The 21,546-nt window shown below is 39.7% G+C and overlaps 1 protein-coding gene across 12 annotated transcripts in view; it reads right to left on the bottom strand.

The window, feature by feature from the left end:
- ncam1a (neural cell adhesion molecule 1a) overlaps nt 1-21,546 on the bottom strand; it is a 284,217-nt gene that overhangs the window by 25,432 nt on the left and 237,239 nt on the right. For 5 of the 12 annotated variants that reach the window (XM_061056409.1, XM_061056410.1, XM_061056413.1 and 2 more), the window contains 2 exons: nt 15,347-15,472; nt 624-748 (listed from right to left, as the gene is read on the bottom strand). In XM_061056409.1, the coding sequence (XP_060912392.1) occupies nt 624-748; nt 15,347-15,472 (251 nt within the window). Of the gene's footprint in view, nt 1-623; nt 749-8,573; nt 8,622-11,372; nt 11,388-15,346; nt 15,473-21,546 lie in introns of all 12 variants that reach the window. The other 7 variants (XM_061056405.1, XM_061056407.1, XM_061056412.1 and 4 more) reach the window with 2 other exon arrangements.

Here is a 21,546-nt window from a genome sequence, read left to right as displayed (position 1 = left end):
TTTCTCATGACGTGTTGTTTAAATAGGTTTTTTTATGTGTGTGTGGTTTTGTAAGACTGATACCTTGATCACGCCTCCCTTGTACAATAGTTTTTAATCTTAAAGGCCACCTATGATGCAAAATCCACTTTACCATGTTTTCTCTAGTCTGTCTGCAGACCGCCCAGTTATGATAAAAAAGTCTTTAGCCTGCTCCACTTTTCAGAAAATGTGTGCTCAAACAGGCCGTTTGGAGATTTTCCCTTCATGACATCGCAAAGGGCAGTAACCCCTCCCCCAGGTGGGTGACACTCCCACAGCTAGGTGTTTGTTCTGCCCTCTAAATCTGCCTTCTCACCGTAAACAATAGGACATGGAGCGAGAAAGCCAAACCACGCCCCCTTTTGGAAAGGGGCGTGGTCAGACACAGCTCATTTGCATTTAAAGCTACAGTAACAGAAACAGCCTGTTCTGAGCAGGGCTGAAATAGAGGGGATCAAATACAGGATCAGGGTGGATTTAGAACACTAAACTTAAAACATGTAGGCCTATTGATGTACTTGGAAGTTGTTTTCAGGTGTTTTAAAAAAAACAAGTGAATAAATAAAATGGTAACAAGTCACCTCGTTACCCAGTATACTCACAGCCTTGTATCTGACCAGGTAATGTTTAATGGGAGAACCGCCGTCGTCCTGCTTGATCCAGTTGACCTTAAGCACATTGCCCCCGTTCTGGGCCTTGCCTTCTAGTTTGGGAGCACTGGGTTCCCCTGCATAGGACAAATCAAGGCATCCATATCAGTTGATGTAAGTATGGTTCATCTTAATGCAATTTACCTACTGTGCTTCTAACCTTCTATCTGTCGTTTCTTCAAGGTCAACTAAACTCAAACTTTAATTGATTGCCGAGTGGAACTGATTGCCTCTCCGGCCTATACTGTTTTTTTTCGGTCGCTTTACTAACAAGCGCTGCAATCAGAGCTGCAGATGTGTAGGCAGTAATCACCAGTGTGATTAAGACATCCTTTGTTGGTCTAACACAGAGAGTTTGATTCTGCCATGTGGCTGCACTAAGCTGTTAGAGGATGAGAACACAGACAGTAAAGTGAAACAGTAAAAAAAAAAAAAAAATCTGCAGATCATTGACTCTGCTGCTACACGCGATCATGTGCTGATAGCAGATTCTACAACATATTAAAGTCACAGAGTAATCTCAGGGTTTGCTTACATAATGTTAAATACAGAAAGTTATGAACCCTGCCAAAGTGGTAATTATTTTGAAAGAAACGATGCCACGTCTGACTAGTTTATGTAAGAGCATGGGGGAAATTATACATAATGACAGCAGCTCCAGAAAAAAGCTTTGTCACAAACACACGCTGCAGGAAATAAAAAGCTTTTAGCTTTATCTAACATTTACACAACGGTGCCAGACAGCTCCAGACATGGACAGGGAACGAGTGAAGGTAACATTCAGGTGTGCTTTAAATTTTCAAAACACTTTCAGCCTTTGTCTATATGGCAGAAAAGAAGCATCAATTACACATATTATACTAAAGATAGAGCACGGAGCGTCAAACCCAAACTGTGACTTTGATGTGGACGTGCTCATCCTTTAACAGCTTAGATCAACAATGAAACAAAGAGGACCGTCTTTTACCTTCTTATAAAGTGTCTGGAGATAACATTAGCTATGAGTTGGCGCTTCTGTGATTCGGGTGTGTTAAACATGTTGATACATTTTTTAGAAGTTTGTTTATGTGACAGAGGCTTATTATATGATTCCAGTATTTTGTGGGGGACTTATGTGTGACTAAGTATGAAATATGATACTGGTCATTTTTGAATGTTTGATCCACTGCAACGTTTCAGATTTTGTGTTTGGATCTTAATTTATCTTTTGGGATCTTCAGTGTCCCCTGAACTGGAAATGATGAATTGATTAGTTATTTAGAATTGCCTCTTGGGCGCCCGGCAGTTTTTATTTTATTTTTGGTGTTATTACTTTCAACCCAGAAGCCGATGTTTATATGTTTGTTAAGTTGTTGTTTCAGGGCTGACGTCCAGTGGTGTAGCGGTGCCTGAAGAAGTGGGTATACTCTTTAATTTCCCCCTGTGACCTGTCCAGCAGACTAAAAACTGCCTCTGTTATAAACTGTGATATGTAAGACTACTCTTGCATAGTCAGTATGTACTAGCCAATCAGAGACAGAGTAGAAAGGCTCATCTCTTCCCCATCTTAGGAAAGACAATGGAGCATCCTGCTGAATACTGTCAGTAAATCAATGGAATCATGGTCTGTGGAGACTGCAAAATAAGTGGGTATACTCTGTATACCCAGCACCACACCACTGCTGACGTCATAATGATGATTGGTTGCAGGCTTGTGGCCACTTCCTATTTAAGATGTCATGCCCATTTTAACAAACTGTTTGTCTGATGAAGGTCTAGTACCGAAACGTTGACAATAAATGTTTGTTTGCAAGTTCGACAGCGGGCGGGAGTTAACCATTAAGTTTGTGATGGACGTATTGCTCTCCTACACACCTGTCTTAAGAAATGATGTGTGAAGGTTTTTTCTATTTGGAATTGCAAAAACAAATAAAGATTAATTTATTGAGATCACTAAAGATTAACAGAAAAACAAACAACAAAATTAATTTTTGTTATTGCGATACTTCAGTAAAATCTGCCTTTATGATTATCAAGCTTTTAAAGTTGAATTATTAGGACAAAAAGTATGAAGTATTTGGGTCACTAGTAGGCGATCTGCAGCCACCTTTTAATCTTTACCACGGTCTCTCCCTGATCTTCACAAAGATGTGTTTGGGATAAAACTGAACCGAACTTCAAACATGACAGCAGCAGATCTCGAACCCGCACGATAAATCATTATTTTCTTGGATTTCTTTTGGACAATCCTTAAAAAAAGAACGTTATCCCGCCCAAAGGGTCGTGTAGGGAGGATTTTTGGTGAAAAAAACATCTCTTTAAGGGCAGCTTGACCGGACAGAGGGCAGTGTGTGTCGAGTTGATGCTCCTCATTATCAGCTCAGCTCTTCTGAGTAATGACTGCCGGGCCGCCTCATAATGAGCCTGTTAGCCTTGATCAGACATGTTGGTCTATTACTTATCATAATATACTCACAGTCTGTTGGGAGGGGGGTGGAGGTGTTTTGTATATGCTTGTATAATGATGTTGGCTTTAACTCTCATGCCACTGCAGGAAGTGTAAGGTAGAGGGCTAACAATGAAAATTAATTATGTACATAGTGGCTACACACTGTTAGCCTTGTTATTATGTTATTAAGGGGACTACCTCCTGATTGTACAGCGTTTGGCCTGTGCTAACAATCTCATAATAACAGCACATACAGGAAGTTGGTGGCAGAAAAAAAAAGATCCTCAGAAATTGTAACCAAAGGCATGATGGAGAATCGAACATGTTCCTTTTTTGGAGAATACACTGGCATACATTGAGCATTCATCTTTACAGACCACATATTATACATTTCAAACATCATTGTTAGTGTTTGTGGTTAATCATTAAACATGCATGAAGGCACTTTTTTTTCTTGATCGTTTGTAATCGTCGGAGCACACTGCCTGAAAAACTGCATTCCACTAAGACTGGAGTGAGCGTGACAGAGGCTGGAAGTGAATCAGACAGTGTTTGTTAGTAACAGCAGCAGAAACATGGTGTCAGGGAGGACATCTGTACATTCAGCTCTGTTATTCACAAGCATCATTCAGGGTTAGGTCATAAGTGTCTGAGGCTAAAACAGAGAAAGGGGAGGTTAGAAGAAGGAAGTTGTCATGCAGGCTGGACATGACGAATGCTGTTTGATATTCAGAGGGGAAACAGGTGGAGCTCGGCCAACGACGTGGCCGGTGTGGTGCCACATGTAGCCTCGATCTAAAACAGCATCCTGTCTTTATCTTCCAGCGTACATTGTGATTGGTGAATTGAACAAAAGTTATTAAAACATGCGGTTTGAAACAAAAAACTCATTTTTTTGTGTCCATTTTGCATTGATTGTTCCATTTAATACATTATTAATTTTGATGATTATGAACTACCAGGGCTTGTTTGGATCAAAAAAGAATTGCTGTAAAAAATGATGTGATTGACTACTAGTCATTTGAATTTGAATTTCCAAATCAATGCAGCAGACTGTTTTTATTAGAACTGAATTCTCAAAATTCAGATACAGATTTGAACTAAAAATATCACAGATTATTACTAAGAGCTTTGTCATGTTATTGTCATAACCTTCACATGAGGAAACTTTATTAACACAGTGCATTATGCAGATGAAATAGATTCCCTTTCAGCTTTCATGTACATGTAGAAGTGCAAGTGCTAAGAAGACATAACACTAAAGACACAGACACATGCAGACAGGACAAACATTTTCTTTGGAGAAAAAAGAAAAAAAGAAGTGGGATGCAACAAGAAACAGGAAGTAGACTTGCATGCAGCAGTAATGCAATGGGCTGCTGTGAGTCCAGCCAGTGAAAGACTGTGAGCTACAGTAGAGAACTTCAGGAGGAAAAATAAGATCAGTTAGCTCTGCGGGTGGGTGTGAGATCTTCTTAACAGTGTGAGTGTGATGCAGATAGCAGTGAGTGGAACTTAGTGAAGGTGTTCCTATGATGTTGAGATGTGACTCCCAACACAAGGTGAAAAAAAAAGAAGTGTATAAATCAACATATGCACTGATTTCAGGAAGTTCGTTTGAAAGATTATAAACCAGGATTCAGCATCATGTGCAGTGTATGAACGTGTTTATTGATTGATGTCATTTTTGTGTGTTGTTTGTTTGTTGTTTGTTCTTTGGGGGAAACGTTTTGCACTCTTGTCTTGGTCAGATTTTTGTATCTCAATGGGAATACTACAAAAGCAAATACCAACATATGACCTAATCGCCAAACAATCACTGTTTGTTGGATACATTTGAAATGTAATGTCTACCCATGTTGTGCCTCTTTACTATTCCTGGATAATATGATGCTAAATGTTTCCATCTTATTGGATTCTTCATAATCTTGGTAAAAGATATCAATAACTCTGATTTGTGACTAATCCAGGCTTGTATTATCCTTAATGACACGAAGTCAATCCTGCTCTCCCCTCATAAACCTGGTCCAAGTTTTCATCAATAACTTTGATTCCTAATCAAGGGGAGAGTCGAGGGAAACATATTAAACAGGCCTCATACATTTGGCTGGCACAGCACTATGGCTGATTAAGACCTGTGAAATCTTACAACAATTTAAGCGTTTTAGTAAAGCCAAGTAAGAATGAATAAGGTAAATGTAATGTGTGAGGCACATTCCTGCAGCATCCTTAATGTGGCATTGTTAGAATTAAGTACACCTATAATGAACTTATAGATTTTCATTTATTTAGAAGTATTAGTTGATTTCCTGAGAAATATATTGAGTAATCAATCCAATTAAAATCGTATCTGTGTTTCTATGGAAACAGCTCCTGATTCAGACTGATTCAGAAAAATCAGTCCAAAGATGGGCAATGAAAAGTCTTGTTTGTGAAGTGGTTTACTTTGAATCAGAGTTCAGGACATTCTGAAACTGTATATAAATGTGGACAACATGTCTGTCTGCTTCCGTTGTATAAAAGTGAAGCCAAAACATCCTCGCTTCATATTGTGCTGGTGACACGCGCAGATTGGAGCTGGCTGCTGGTACTATAATAATAATTAGTCAAAGATCCCTCAGATCGGTACAGTCTGATACGCAACAGATTCTTGTGACCATTTGGAGCAGACATTCAAATTTATAGAAAGTTCAATCAGTATTTTTAGTCTTTTTTACGTTATCTCTAGCCTTGCCTACTCTACTCTTCTAATCCGGTAAAGATCGCTGCAAGGAGCCTTATGTGACAACAGAGCTGTCAATCATGACGTTACTTCTGCTGTCATTTATATCAACTAACTAACAAGAGAATCCAGGTTTGATAAAAAATGAATTTGATGTTTATTTTAATTATTTAGTTAAACCCTTGTCCCATCTGTTTACATGGAGGAGGCGGGGTTTATGACCTATATTGCAGCCAGTCAGCAAGGGGAGCTCTAAACATTTTTGGCTTCACTGCAGGTGACTGTTGCTCTGTCCATCTTAGTATACAGTATATGATCGGCTCAGAATAGAGCAGAACAAATGAGGTCGAAGATCACATAACGGTATCTTAGACACCTACAGATACAGAAAGTAGGCCTGAGGTGAAGTTTCTACATGTTAAGGCACTGAGAGGAGAAAAAGTGTTGTATAGTCAGCTCTTGGCATGAAAGGAAAACGAGAACAAATTATCTTAGTTTGTTAGAAATGCAGATACTAATAATATGAATGAGATAATATGTGAGATCATGTATGCAGATGATGAAATGTTGTGAGGGTCAAATAGTGCATGTTTTCTAAAAAGTCCTAAAGATGGATGAAAAATGGCTTCATGAAAGTCAACATGTGTTTGAATGCCCCCGCCTTTAAACCTATATGATCTTTGCTCAAACTAAACAAAACAAAAAAATTACCTTCTGTTGGCCAGCGAAGACGACATCATCAGCACCATGCAAGCGCCACATGACAAAGTCACATGATGTGCACGCACATGATTGGTGGCAAAGAAAATATAGGAAAAAGGGAAGGGGGGGGGGGGGAGGGGGGGAGGAGTCGGGGAGGTCAAATGGGAAACATACAAACACATTTTTGAAATGATGAAAACAGAATAAACAAATGAACAAGAATGTTAAACACAAAATGACACAAAAACAAAAAAACACAAACAACCAAGAGAAATACAGAAATTCATAAACACAGTTTTCTTACATACATGTAGAAAGAACTTGTTGCAGAATGTATGAAGCAGTTACAGGTTTTGAGTTTTGGATTTTTAAAAGACACAGATTAGTTATAATATAAAACACAAAACTACATTTATTGTGATGTTAAGATTTAAGTTACAACCAAAACTCTATGCCAAGAACTGCCTCATGCATCCAGAGATTCAATCATTTTTTCAGCTGACCGATTTTTTTTAATTTAATCTGAATTTATTCTATGGTCATCTCTAACCCCATGACGTCCATTTTAGTCAAATTAGAAGAAGACAAACACAGCTGTGTATTTGGCTTCCCTTGGACAAAGAGGAAATGGGGTAAATCAAGAGCAGAAAAAAAACTCTGCAGCTTGGAGAAAAACAAACCATGCCAGCTAAATATGATGCACACAACAGTATGAGCACATAAAACACCACGAGGCTCTAAAAGCATTTCTTGACAATTGCGCTGAGTGATGCACTTGCAGGAAACACGGAGTTAGCTGCCGGAGCACATAGACGAACGACTGCATCCTAGTTCAACCTAATGTAAGCTGAGAAGGCATCAGACACATTATTAAAGGTGAAGGATGTGGTTAGGAACACTGCGAGGACAAACAGTTCTCACACAGTACATCGTGATCTGGACAAAAAGCAGCAACGATAGACTCACATCAATACTTTCTGTCATCTTGTTGCAAACACACAAGCCCTGTTTACTTACACACTGCAAAATGATACCTGAGCATTGCTTGTTAGTTTTTGGAAACCTTAAATCAGTGCTTCTCAAACTTTTACCGTCATGCCCCCACTTGGAGAGGGGACATTTTCATACCATCCAATTTTTACCTTTCAAATTCATATTTTACAATATTTAAACTTTAAAGAGGACATATTATACCCCATTTCCACCTTTTCAAACAGTCCCCCTGTGGTCTAAATGAAACATCTGTGCTGTGCTTTGGTCAAAATATAACATGAATCAAGCACCAGAGGAGGTTTGTGACCCTGTATAAACCAGCTCTCTCAGAACGCTCAGTTTTGGTGTGTGTGTCTCTTTAAATGCAGTGGTGTCCAGGTAGACATCACTCCTCTGTAGCAAGAATAAAAATAGCGGACCTGCGCAAAAGTTGGGGGTATAGTCCATGGGTGAGGAGACACCAGGGGAGTTTTTACCAGAGTCCCACTGTGATGTCACAAGGAGAGCAAATTTGAAACAGAACATTTTTCTCTGTGTTGTAAGACTTATGCAGATCACAAACGAAGGACTGGATGGGTTTATTTCACATTTTGTGGGTCGGTAGACACTCAGGTTACCCAGATATATGTTCAGAAAGTGGATTTTTCATAATATGTCCCCTTTAAAAAGTAACACACACAGTGGCAATGTCCTCAACACTCAAAAAAGACGCGTGTTCAACGTCACAATCTAGAGTATCCTACCAAAAGGAACAAACACACTTTGTTAATTGTGTCAAAAACAACTGTCAAAAAAACAACTCTAGAGTCAGGCAGTTAGAAGGACGGTGTTCATGTCCTTGACAAATGTTAGTAAAAATCAGAGACTAATAAAGTACAAGGCTGTTAGCAAAGATTAAAGTTGACAAAGTCATTTCTCTGCAGTGTCACTCTACTGAACTCTCCTATGTGCCACACCAGAAACACATGAACATCTGCACTAACAGCGAGTCCAAGCAGAGTGAGAGAGGTAGAGGTGAAGAGAGACACACTGCACACTGCATGACTGGCATACTCACTACTGGCCATACTGGTGGTAGCGATAGAGGGTGGGATCTCTGATGAAACTGAAAGATGGTGAAAACATGGTGAGAGGAGCTGAAGATCTCCTCGAGTCGTGAAGTAATTAGTGTTAGAAACTTGATGCTGGGGGTCAGGTGTTGCACAATGACTCCACTTGTTCGACAGCAGCTGCTTCAACTTGTCATGTCTACATGGCGGCCATTATCCTGTGACATCATACTCAGGATTGAGGGCTCATTGTAATGTCACTGAATGTGACTAAACTAAGTTCTTCCCTAGACATATAAGACAGAACGCCATTTCTTAATACAAGATAGGCAAATTCAAACTGGTCTTGGTTGGTGTTCAGATCTGCAAGGGGGGTAGGGGAGGACACAGCAGGCTCAAGAAATCCTCCCTGACATAAACGTCAACCCGCTATAATCACTGTAATGTATCCTACCGATAAAACACCTCTAATACCAAACACAAACATTCTGTTTTCATTTTGCAGGCATTTCTTTTTTTTTATTGAATGGCTATAAGACCTGTCTTCATCTGCAGCGTGGTACAACTTTTAACTGGCCAATAAAAAAACATCACCCCTTAGCCTTGGACCAAGGTCCTGGCTCTGGAACAAGAACTGGTCCCTGGATGCTGGACTGTGGCTGCAGACTGCTGTTTAAAAGTTAAGGGGAGAAATGCCGAGAATAACTTCCCAAAAGTTCTACCTTTAAGTTCAAACCAAATACACCTCCTTGTATTTTTAAAACATGAAAGCCTGTAAGCTTTTTATGAACAAAGAACAAAGAAAGGTGAGACTGATGACTGCATGTGTTTTATCAACTATTCTGCAGACCTTGTAGCCTTCAACTTCTTTTCGAGCATCCTATTCTTCAATGTGTTTTGTACAGTGTTAGCTTACTTTTCTTTTTGTGTCAACTGTTGTGTTATGGTTTCCCCAAAAACTAACAATTACACGAAGCTGTCAGACTCTCAAAGGTCTTGCATACACCCACCAGACAAACACACACTTGTATGCTCCTAAAAGCAAAAAACATTCAAAAGGTATTCTTTTCAGAAAAGCATTTAAACTTCTGCCTCCAAAATGGAATTCCAAACCAAAAGATAAAATACAACACAACCAGCGAAGACATTTCGACTATTCTTGCAGGCTTCAATGAGTCGTTTTCAAGGACACATTTTCTCTACATGTTAACCTGAATCTTAAACCTGAGTATTGAAGCTGTGCAATGATGAACATGTCCAAAACAAGGATCATTCTGTACAGATAATGTACAGATTCAAGATTTGCATCCAAATCATTTAGACCTGAAGTCATTGGCCTCAGTTGTGTTAATAAAAAAAGCAGTATATAAGAGCAGTTAAAACCCTTTTTTCTAAACAGACCTGAGAACAATATAAACCATTTTAAGAACCTTCCTGCAACATTACTGGAAGCTATTTATAGTCTTTAGGTGTGCCGTCTTTAGGTAGATTTTTGGGAATTGAAAGCACAAAATGTTCCCTCATCTTCTCCCAATAAGTGGCCATTTATGCGCTCCATTTCCCAGCTTTTAAGCATTATTACCAGAAAACCACATAATAATACACCTGCATTCTTCCGTGTTAACTCTGAGACTACCTTTGAAGACCTTTTATAACACTAATTTTCTCTCCTTTAATCAATATCTTTAAAATAATAAAGATATTATGAATAAGTTGGACTAAAGGAGACCACCAGGCAAATAACTAAAATAGCTACAGGCTGTCAAGTCGGTCGTGAAACCACATCAGAGTGTTGATGGAGAATGTGCTGTTGGTTGGAAAGTTAGAACAACACATGATGAAATGATAACAAAGCAGGGGGAAATGATGGTGTCTGTGGAATTTACCCATGACAAAATGAATTCCTCAACAACATTTGGTAACACTTTAAAATAAGGTCACAATAATCACCATTAACTAGCTGCTTATTAGCATGCTAATTGGTAGCATACTGGCTGCTTATTAGTACCTAATTATACATGACCAGCTAATAGGTCATTAACTAAGATTTTGCCCTCAATATACTGTAACCGCCTCCTTATGAATACACTCATTTATTACTTTTTAACAGATTTTGCACACAGGATACTTTTACACACTAAATGGTAATGACATTTCTAGGATGTCTTTTATTTAAATTCCCGAAATTTGAGGTTTTTAAAAACTGATCTTATTACTTTTGATGTCTTGTTTTTATGTGCCTTGATTGGTATTTGTTCCATTTTTATGGAGTGTCTTGACTGTGACTGGAGTTGCTGCTGTGACGGTGTACAGTATCCATCCATCTATTACTGCTTATTGAATTTTGATAAGAAAGTTAGGGACGTTGTTGAGCATGAATTATGATCTCAATATGCTTTTGCTAACTTCTACATACCAAACTCAGCAAAGCATATTAAGATCATAATTCATGTTCAACAACTTCCTAACTTACTATCAATAAGAAGTCATTAGGAGGGCAAACTCTTAGTTAATGGTCTATTAACTGTCTGTTATGCTCATACTGTACTAATAAGCGCTTTATAATGACTAATAAGCTAGGCAGTATGCTACTAATTAGCATGCTAATATACAACTAGGTCATAGTGAACAATTGGACCTTAGTTGAAAGTGTTACCGAACATTTCAACATTGAATTTTTTGAAGCATATTTCTTTCTAAAACAATGTTGTAATAATACAGAGACGTAAAGCAAATGAATGTGGTTTGTATGGAAACAGTTACAGCGGAAAATCAAAGCAGACAAGAGAGGCAGAACAGAAACTTACTTGTGAAAGAATGCCCTGAGAAGTCCAATGGAAGACAGAGCAGATGGGAAAACGGTGATGAGAAAACAATACAACAAAAAAAAGAAGAAACAGAGACAATGAAATGAGAGATATGAATAATAGAAGAGGGCGACTCTGTCCTGCCACTTCATTAACCCTCAGTGACACAGCTGCTGTTTCTTTTGAGAGCTTTCTGCCTGTATCTAGTCTCACATCCGTTTTCCAGCTAACTTTGACTTTAAGAAAGCTGCTGTATTAACCTCCAAATAAGAAATGTGTTTTTTTAATGACTTCAAGCTCACATGGCAGTCCAATTAATCTTTTTGGGTGGTAGTTAAAGTTTCAGCTCAACCCAAAGTTTGTTCATTAAAAAGGAAAAAAAGTCGACTGCGTGTAAACTCAATTACTACATCAGACACTGATTTCTCTCTCAAAGTAGGACAAAGCCTCTCTCTTCAGCTTTGGGGAATCATGCAAAACTTAGGAGGATGCTGCGGTGAGCTATTTCTACACAAGCAATGGGATGATGTAGCACAGATGGGAGGCGTGACACGGAGGCAGGTACACACTACAACAAAGATTTATTTATGACCCTGATTCAAAACGCTGGCTGGAAAAAAAAGGCTCTGTTGCCTTCTTTTTGGATTTCTGCCGTGGATAGACAGATGAAAGGGGAAATCTGGTTTCCTTTGAGCGCTGCGTTTTTTTGTTTTGTTTTAAGATTAGGTATTAATTTCTCCATTATTCCATGATCTTTACAGCTTTTCCCGTTCGAGAGACGGGGTTACACCCTGGACTGTTCACCAGTCGTTCACAGGGCTGACATATAGAGACAACCAGCTAAACTCACATTCACACCTACAGGTAATTTAGAGTCACCAATTAACCTAACCTAACCTAACCTAACCTAACCTAAACTAAACTAACCTAACCTAACCTAACCTAACCTAAACTAACCTAACCTAACCTAACCTAACCTAACCTAACCTAACCTAAACTAACCTAACCTAACCTAACCTCACCTAACCTAAACTAACCTAAACTAACCTAACCTAACCTCACCTAAACTAAACTAACCTAAACTAACCTAACCTAACCTCACCTAAACTAAACTAACCTAACCTAACCTAACCTAACCTAACCTAAACTAACCTAACCTAACCTAACCTAACCTAACCTAAACTAACCTAACCTAACCTCACCTGACCTAACCTAACCTAAACTAACCTAACCTGACCTGACCTAACCTAACCTAACCTAACCTAAACTAACCTAACCTAACCTAACCTAACCTAACCTAACCTAAACTAACCTAACCTAACCTCACCTGACCTAACCTAACCTAACCTAAACTAACCTAACCTGACCTGACCTGACCTAACCTAACCTAACCTAACCTAATCTTACCTAACCTAACCTAACCTAAACTAAACTAACCTAACCTAACCTAACCTAAACTAACCTAACCTAACCTAAACTAACCTAACCTAAACTAAACTAACCTAACCTAACCTAACCTAACCTAAACTAAACTAACCTAACCTAACCTAACATAACCTAACCTAACCTAAACTAACCTAACCTAAACTAAACTAACCTAACCTAACCTAAACTAACCTAACCTAAACTAACCTAACCTAACCTAAACTAAACTAACCTAACCTAAACTAAACTAACCTAACCTAACCTCACCTAAACTAAACTAACCTAACCTAACCTAACCTAACCTAACCTAACCTAACCTAAACTAACCTAACCTAACCTAACCTAACCTAACCTAACCTAAACTAACCTAACCTAACCTCACCTGACCTAACCTAACCTAACCTAAACTAACCTAACCTGACCTGACCTGACCTAACCTAACCTAACCTAACCTAAACTAACCTAACCTAACCTAACCTAACCTAACCTAACCTAAACTAACCTAACCTAACCTCACCTGACCTAACCTAACCTAACCTAAACTAACCTAACCTGACCTGACCTGACCTAACCTAACCTAACCTAACCTAATCTTACCTAACCTAACCTAACCTAAACTAAACTAACCTAACCTAACCTAACCTAACCTAAACTAACCTAACCTAACCTAAACTAAACTAACCTAACCTAAACTAAACTAACCTAACCTAACCTAAACTAACCTAACCTAAACTAAACTAACCTAACCTAACCTAACATAACCTAACCTAACCTAAACTAACCTAACCTAAACTAAACTAACCTAACCTAACCTAAACTAACCTAACCTAAACCAGGTACACAATTTGGGAGGGTAAGATTCACAAATGGATTGTGCTGCTTTTGCACCCAATAACCCTTTCTTAATTAATCAAAAAGCCACTGTCTGATTAAAAAAACAACCCACACACACACAGGGCTTTAAATGCACCCCTTATTGTGCAGCAGAGCAAACAGCGTCTCTATGTGCAGGTGATGGCTGCATGTGAACCATTAAACACCAGCGCTAACAGCCACACGCTGCAAGAATGGAGCAAAAGAGAGATTATTTTTAATCATCTCAACATGGCCTTCCTGGTCAAACGAAGAAAAAAAAATTAAGAAGTTGGCAACAATCATTGTTGTCAATCTACTCTTTGGATTAAGTTTGTAATACTTGAGATCGTGAAAGTAAATCTAAATTGTGATAAAAACAATTATTCAAATAAAACTTGATCTCTTGTTTGATTGTGGGGACTTGTTTTGGGGTTATCATGCTGCCTTGCTTCTGACTTATTGGGTTCAATGAGTGTGGCCTTACAGCCATAACAACTGAATGTTCACAGCTAACCCTAACCCTAACCCTAACCCAGAGTCAATTCTTGTCCTATTCAATCCATTGACAAAATAAAATGCACAGTATCCTCTCCACTATCACATTGTAACTTCTCCTTCAACTGTTAGAAGTCTCCTCAGTTATTTGGTATTTCTGTAAAACACTAACTGGATGGATACAAATCAGATCACAGAGAAGACTGGGTCTAACTCATAATGTAATTAGCAGCCGTCATCTAACATGACTGCACATAAACAAACAGGAAGTCGACACGTCGTTTTATGTCACTGCGACACACTCTGATTTGTGATGACAGGTGTTGCACACCTGCTGTAAGGGTTGCAGACGAGGCCATATGTTTAACACAGCTGTGCTTTGACGCCAGATAATTCACAGAGAAAAAAAAACCTGACAGCGAGTCGTTTCAGAACAGCCGGGCGAACTGGAGCGAGAGTCGCGGCGGTCGACAAACCAATGAGACTTGGTCACGTCTTCCCTCATCTGTTTGACAGGTAGTTATTTCTCCTCGTATCTTTGTTAAGGTGAAACTCTTTTTTTTTTTCAAACCTTCTCACAAACAAGTACAAAATGTCCGTCACCCTCCAGCGTTTCATCACACTCTGCCTTTTTCCATTAAGAGAAATAAACAAATCCTCAGCAGGGCTCGACCTCTGGCTGCTGTATTAACAATGCAGGCTGTCACCGGACTATAAATACAGAGCTGACACTCCCTCGCACTGAAGTATGAATCAGCCCTGAGAATGCACAAGTGCTTTCCAGAAAGCTTTCCTCTAAATCACACGAGTTGTTGTCTTAAAAAAGCAGGGGCTCTGAGAAATGGAAGGGTCAGACTTACACAAAGCAAACATTAAGAGGAAAGAGGCACACCGATACTGTGGAGGGAGGGAGGATACACAGGTTAGTTAAAACTATCAGACAAGTTGGATCACAAAGCGGGCGGTGACATCGGGGATTATCGTTTCCTTCCTGGATGGGAAAAAGGTTGCACTTGGGGTTCTGGCATGAGGATAGAGGAGTTAAGGGAGAGGGGGGGTGGGGGGGGGGGGGGAAGCGTCTTGGCTCAGCTACACATGAGCAGGCGGCGGAGTGAGAAACAGTATCAGGTTCACAGCTTCGGCTTCAGAGGAGCGTTTATGGTGAGCAGGGGACAGGAGCAGCGAGGTTCTGTACTTACGGATTGGCTCGGTCTTGAAGGAGTAGGCGCTGCTGCTCTCGCCCTCGCCTTTGCCGTTCATGGCCGACATCTTGACCTCGTAGTCGGTCTCCGGCTTCAGGCCAACGATGGTGATCTTGGTCAAGTCTGTTGGAAGAGATGGTGGTGTTTTATTACACACGGCAATACAAGGAACGAGGAATAAAGGAAATAAAATTGTCATTTATTAAGTGTTTCATTTTCATTTTCAAACCTTTATTTATTCTTGAAAAGACACAAAAACACATCAAACACTCAGAATCTGTGACAAAAACCACTGAGATCATTTAAAACAGTTATAATTTGAAACAAAGTTGTTCGAAATCAAATTCCTAAACTCTGGAAGAGAGGGAAGAGGGACGTGTTATGTGGGATGCAAAGAAACCTTTTACAGTTAACGCTGTAAGATAAAGTAAGACATACACTGTACGATGCAAATGTCAGGGTGGAATATATCTCACACTGAACGAGTGACCCATTGACGATGAACAACCAAAGCTCATGATTTATGTGATCACACTGTACGCTCTGATTCCAGCACATCCTGAGTGCTCAGACTGCACGAGTTAAATCAGGACAGAGAAATGACAACTGTCAATAAAGTTTATTTTGAAACTCCCACAGGCAGAAGTTGAAGTCAGATTTATGTCTATTTCAGATCCAAACACACACACTTAGCATCACCAACAAACACGAGCTAACTAGCTAGCTAAGTATTCCCTGGCAGCTGAAGGTCCTGCCGATGTTTCTCTAGTTTGTATCTTTTGTGATAGGAGGGGGGAAGACACGGCAAAAACAGGCATGGACTGCTGTTGCCATCTTGTTTTCAGATTTCAGCGCAGGGGTAATCAGGGGGAAAAGGCGCTGAAGTCGTGGGCTCACTGTGCGAGAGTATGACAATGTACAACCAAAATTCAAAATATATCAGAAATTCCGCCCGACTTCAAACTCAGATGTGTGACTCAAAATTCGGTTGAGAAAATGGCCTTAAACGCATAGTCTATGTCCGGCCCTTTTCATCTAAAATGTCCATGTCCAATGTCCTCCTCTTGTTCAAAAAAAGAAGAAGAAACGAGGAAATACAACCCAAAAGTTTAATGTATAATCTGCTCTATTGGGGACAGTCGCCAACAGGACAAAGTTCCTTTCAAACAAATACTCTTTTTGGAAATTTTAAACGAAAAACTAAACTTTTTCCACTTTCATTATTCGATTTTTTTTCCCATCACTTTGCCTCAAATGCAGTGACACCTGCAAGCCAATTCAGTCTCGAGCAGCACTGCTACACACTTGACTGTGCCATTATCCACAATCACGAGCTGCAGGGCTCCTGTTCTCTCCCTCTCTGCTCCACTGCTGCCCCACGTCAGCAACGGCACTCTTCAACCACTACCACCTCTGCAGCATCCACCAGCAAGATCCGACTGTGGATCATCACTTCTCAGATTCCTGCATTTTAAAAAAAACCTGCGAGGAGTGACGAGATCATAAACCTTGACTGCAAACTCAAAGAAAGTTTTGCTGCAGAAAGAAACATTTCAAACCATGACTCGTCTGCGTGGACTTTTATAGAGTTAACATAGTTTTCTTTTGGCTGATCTTTTTTGTTTTCTTGTATGTGGTTGTGGCTTTAAAGATTTTGTGTGGAATCAAACAGCTTTTCCCTTCTTCTTTTTTTAAAGTCATGTTTACGAGGCATCAAAGAAGACAAAGAGACCTTTTGTCAAAAAACTCAAGAGAATTTATATCAAGTGTAAGAAGGGAACACAAATCTCTTTTTATCCTTCACAACCAGGATGTCAACATGACTCATACGTCTCGGTTACAACCTTCCTACTTCCTTTCTATAATAAACAACAATCATTCAAACGATTGCCTTTCTATCACAGAGTGCTTTTTATGTTCTTTTTTGTGTGTCTGCTCAAGATTGTCAGCACATCTGTACCCTCTCACTGTACAAGACAAGCAAACACACTCTGCTTAGTGGATTAAGCATGGAGATTTAATCAGCCAAAAGAAGGCACGCTTCATTAAAAAGTTTCAACGTGATCCTCACATGTAGGATTTCTAGTTAGCACGGCGAGAAAAGAAAAAGAGCAGAAACACATCTTTAAAGAGCAACGGGCCAGCAAAGGGCACGTTCTAATTAAAGCGAGGTGCTAACACAAGAAGTGTCACATGAAATATGGAGAGAGAGCTGATAGATCGGCCTGCAGCTGCAAACCCTTAAATGGTGAATAAAGTGATTCCACCGCCATTTTTTAAGCTATAGCATTAAATGTAGCATGCAGCTAAGTGCTTAAAGATTGAACTTTTTGTTCCATCGTTCTAGCGTACAGGTAAAGATAATAAAATGTCCTATTAAGAAACGCCACATTTCATTAGACAGACACTGTTATTTCCATTTGGCACCATTGAGAATTCAATGACACACACACACACAAACACACACCTGTGTTTTCCTCACTTTTGTTACAAAGACCATTTGACTGCATATCTCATCGTGTAGTACAAAGACGTGTAATTTCATGGCTCAGAACAAATTTTCAGCCCCAGTGAAAAAAAAAAACAGCTGAGGAACATTTTTTTTTTTTTTTTCCGATCTCCGTGACTCAGAGAAAACTCTAAATGGGTTTCACATTAATATCTCAATGAGAAGAACTTCCAAAACTAACCATGCATAAGTGACTGCAATGGGGGAAACTGCTGCAGCTCAAAAAGCACGAGACCCAAATGGATCCACAGCGCGGCTCTTAGCAGCAAAACATCATCAGTAAAAAAAATGATGCCACTGCTGAAACCATTCATGTTCAGATGAGATTTCCAGCCGGGCCCCGGAGTAATTTAGCGCTGATTACCGCACGCTGCTTTCCTCAGCTTCTCCAAAAAGGTTATCGCCACAAATCATAACAATCGCCACACATTCCACTGACTTGTTTTTAATCATTGTGTTAGCACAGTGCAAAACTTACTGCAGCATCAAGGAGTGTGTGGAGTGTGTGAAAAATCAATCTTTGAAGGTATTAAGGCACACCCCCTTTAAAGAACAAAAAATAAATCATTAAAGTCCAACAGTGCGGGGGCCTGTTTATAACTTTTAATGGGTTATTTGCTCAAATCTCTGAGATGTCTTTGCAACAACCTAAACAAGATTTAGTTGAAGGGAGTTTGATTTGTTGTGCTTGCAGCAGGGAAAAAATGACATTTAAAAAAATAAATCCTGAAGAGAGTATCAAAAAGACCTACATTTGAGGACAAAGTGAAACTAGTTTGCACAAAGTCCCTGTATGACTGCTGCCGCTGAGAGGTAAATCTTGGGCACTTCATAGACACCAAGGCAACCGAGGATGTTCTCCTGCAATTCACTTTTCATACCAAGAAGCACTTTCTCTCTGCTCTTTCATTGTGGAGGACAGGGTCATACTAAGAACGACAGCCCAGTAATAAACCTGATGTATCAGAAAAAACACAGCAGTTTTATTCCTAACTGAAATGAGTGGGGAAAAATATTGATTAAATATCTAATGTGTTTATGTCTTTATTTGCTAGGAACCCCATTAGCTGTACCCGAGAGCTCAGATATTCTTCCTGGGGTCCAAATTAAAAAAAACATTAAGAGGAATATAAGATGTACAATGCAAACATAACTAAGCTCTACAGTTCACTCACAGACCATTACCTTATATGTATGTATTTTTTGAATATTGGACATATTGTGGGTGGGTGGTGCAGTGGTTAGCGCTGTTGGCTCAGCGCAAGGAGGTTCCTGGTTTGAGTCAGGGCCTCTCTGTGTGGAGTTTGTATGTTTTCTCTCCTCCCACAGTCCAAAGACATGCTCGTCAGGTTAATTGGTGAAACTAAATTAGCCGTAGGTGTGAATGTGAGTGTAGATGTCAGCCCTTCAGGGTGTAACCCCGCCTCTCGCCCAATGACAGCTTGGATCAGCTCCAGCCCCCCACAACCCTGAACGTGAAAACCAGTATAGATAATGGATGGATGGATGGACATATTTTGTGCCTAATGTTTCTATGACTGGATTTGAACCCTGACTGCTGAGAAACAAAGGGATAAGGCTTTGAAGAAATGTTTCACTGTCAACAAATGTCATGAAAAGAACAAACCAACAACCATTATTCCATTGAACATGTCTGTGTTTCCACAGATTGACAAAGCTTAGTGCTCTCTGCTAACAAACTAAAATGTTGCCTGTGAAATATTAAAAACATTTCAATAGGTGCCATGCTGTCTTATCAGCATGAGCACAGCAAGTCGTTTATCATAAGTCAATCTCTCGTGCACTTTCTAGATTTAGTCCCACAGGAACACACTGTTTATTTGACTACTGGTGAATGATTTTTCCAAAAGAAATAATAAAACTACAGTCTGTTTTTTAGTGACTTATTTATCCATCAAACATCAAACAATAGCGAACAGCTGGGGGACTGACTGCCACACACTAAAAAGTCAGAAAAAAATAGAGACATGGAGTCTTTATACTGTTTTAAAATATGACAAAAAATGTTTGTCCATGATGAAGTCGAGATCTTTGACAATAAAAACTCAGATGACGCACGATTTGTTTTGGTTAACGAGACGGGGTGAGACTGAAAGGTCAGTGGTGGGCTGTCAGACATTTGAAAGCAACCTCCAGACTTTTTCTAGCATGTAAAATCAGACAAAATAATTAGAAACATTAAATCATTACCTCATGTGGACACTTCTACACTGCAGAATAACAAATCTGCTGGCATTATGCAACAGAAAGGGTGAATGTTTTTATTTTGTCTGCATTATAAATGAAGCTGGGGAGTATTCATTATTCAGTGCAGACAGTATAGGCAATAAGAACATGTAGATCTGTGACACATTACATATCAAATATCAAGCGTGCATAGACTGAAAAGATAAAGGAAAAGAATGTGCATGTTGAATTTTGACCTGTAAATTCCCGGTATGTGCACAGTGCAGATGTGGACGTCTCTATATGGAGCCACAGTGGTGGGTGTGGTGTCTATATGTGGCAGTACTGCTTTCAAACATGTGATGGCAGCCCTGGTTCACTCTGCTGTTCAACACACTTGAAACTCAAAAAGCTTTTTCTTGATGCTCTTCCTCCACTTGATCATTCTTTATCTCCATCCTTACACCTTCTTCCTCACTGGCATGTCATAGGTCTTTCCCATTCCTGATTTTTATAATTCAATGTTGCAAATGTGCGATAATAGAAATGCATGCAATGTCGAGTGCAGCAGTCGAGGTCCTTTCAGTGCTGAAGCGCCTTAAAATCTAACCGATGTGGATTAGCTGGTGTGGTTTTTTACTTTTGGTCACAGTCGCTGTTGGTGCGTGGGTGCATGTGTTTTGTTTCCTGCAGACGCTTGTAGACAGGCGGCTCTTGGGCCTTGAGCTGACAGCGGGGGCTGTCAGCCGCTGACTGATACGTCCCATGCTGCAGACAGGCGAGAGCCATCTAGATCTGTACCAGCCACACAAACCCCTCAGTGGGACGTGGATATTATCTGGGGCCTGTCATGTGTCTGAGCTGTCATTTAGGGCTACACTGTGTTCCACCTCTCCTCCTGACATCAGCTGCTGTCGCGTTTGGATTAACTGCTGTTGACTGGCTGGCGGGTTGTCTGAAGTTTTGAGTCTGTATTTGCTTCATTTAGTGGATGTGCTCTAAAGAGAGATAGACCCTTATATAACAACAACACTACTGTACAAAGTTTTCATTGTAAAATCATTGTTTTTTATGTGGATGGATGTTTAGAGCGTCAGGCTTCTACTCATATGAGATCCATGATAATAAAGTAGTCTGCATGTACTTCATGTAGTTGTATTGTTTTCATACAACTAACCTACATTTGAGATTGGCTTTATATGCAATTTTTCACACTTAAATATAATAGAAATCAAGTATATCCTCTGAAAATAACTCTGTGAGTCATGACTGTCTACAATGAGTGTGACTCCAGAGTCCCACTGTCTGTGATGCTTTCAGAGTTTTCAGAGTCCTATCTTCAGTTTGTTTACATCGCCCAGACAGCGGCTGACTCCTCCCCTCTCGTATAAAAGTTGTTTAATTGAGGGACTAGAGAAAAGAATAATAACATACTGTACTCACTGCTTAACTGTGTTTCTAGATCACGCTCATTTCAGGTAAATTTACATGCAGTGTGAAG

Source organism: Labrus mixtus, chromosome 14, assembly GCF_963584025.1.
Source record: "Labrus mixtus chromosome 14, fLabMix1.1, whole genome shotgun sequence".
Classification (NCBI taxonomy): domain Eukaryota; kingdom Metazoa; phylum Chordata; class Actinopteri; order Labriformes; family Labridae; genus Labrus; species Labrus mixtus.
The sequence above is the reverse complement of the archived record's forward strand: the minus strand, read 5'-3'. Positions and strand labels throughout refer to the sequence as shown.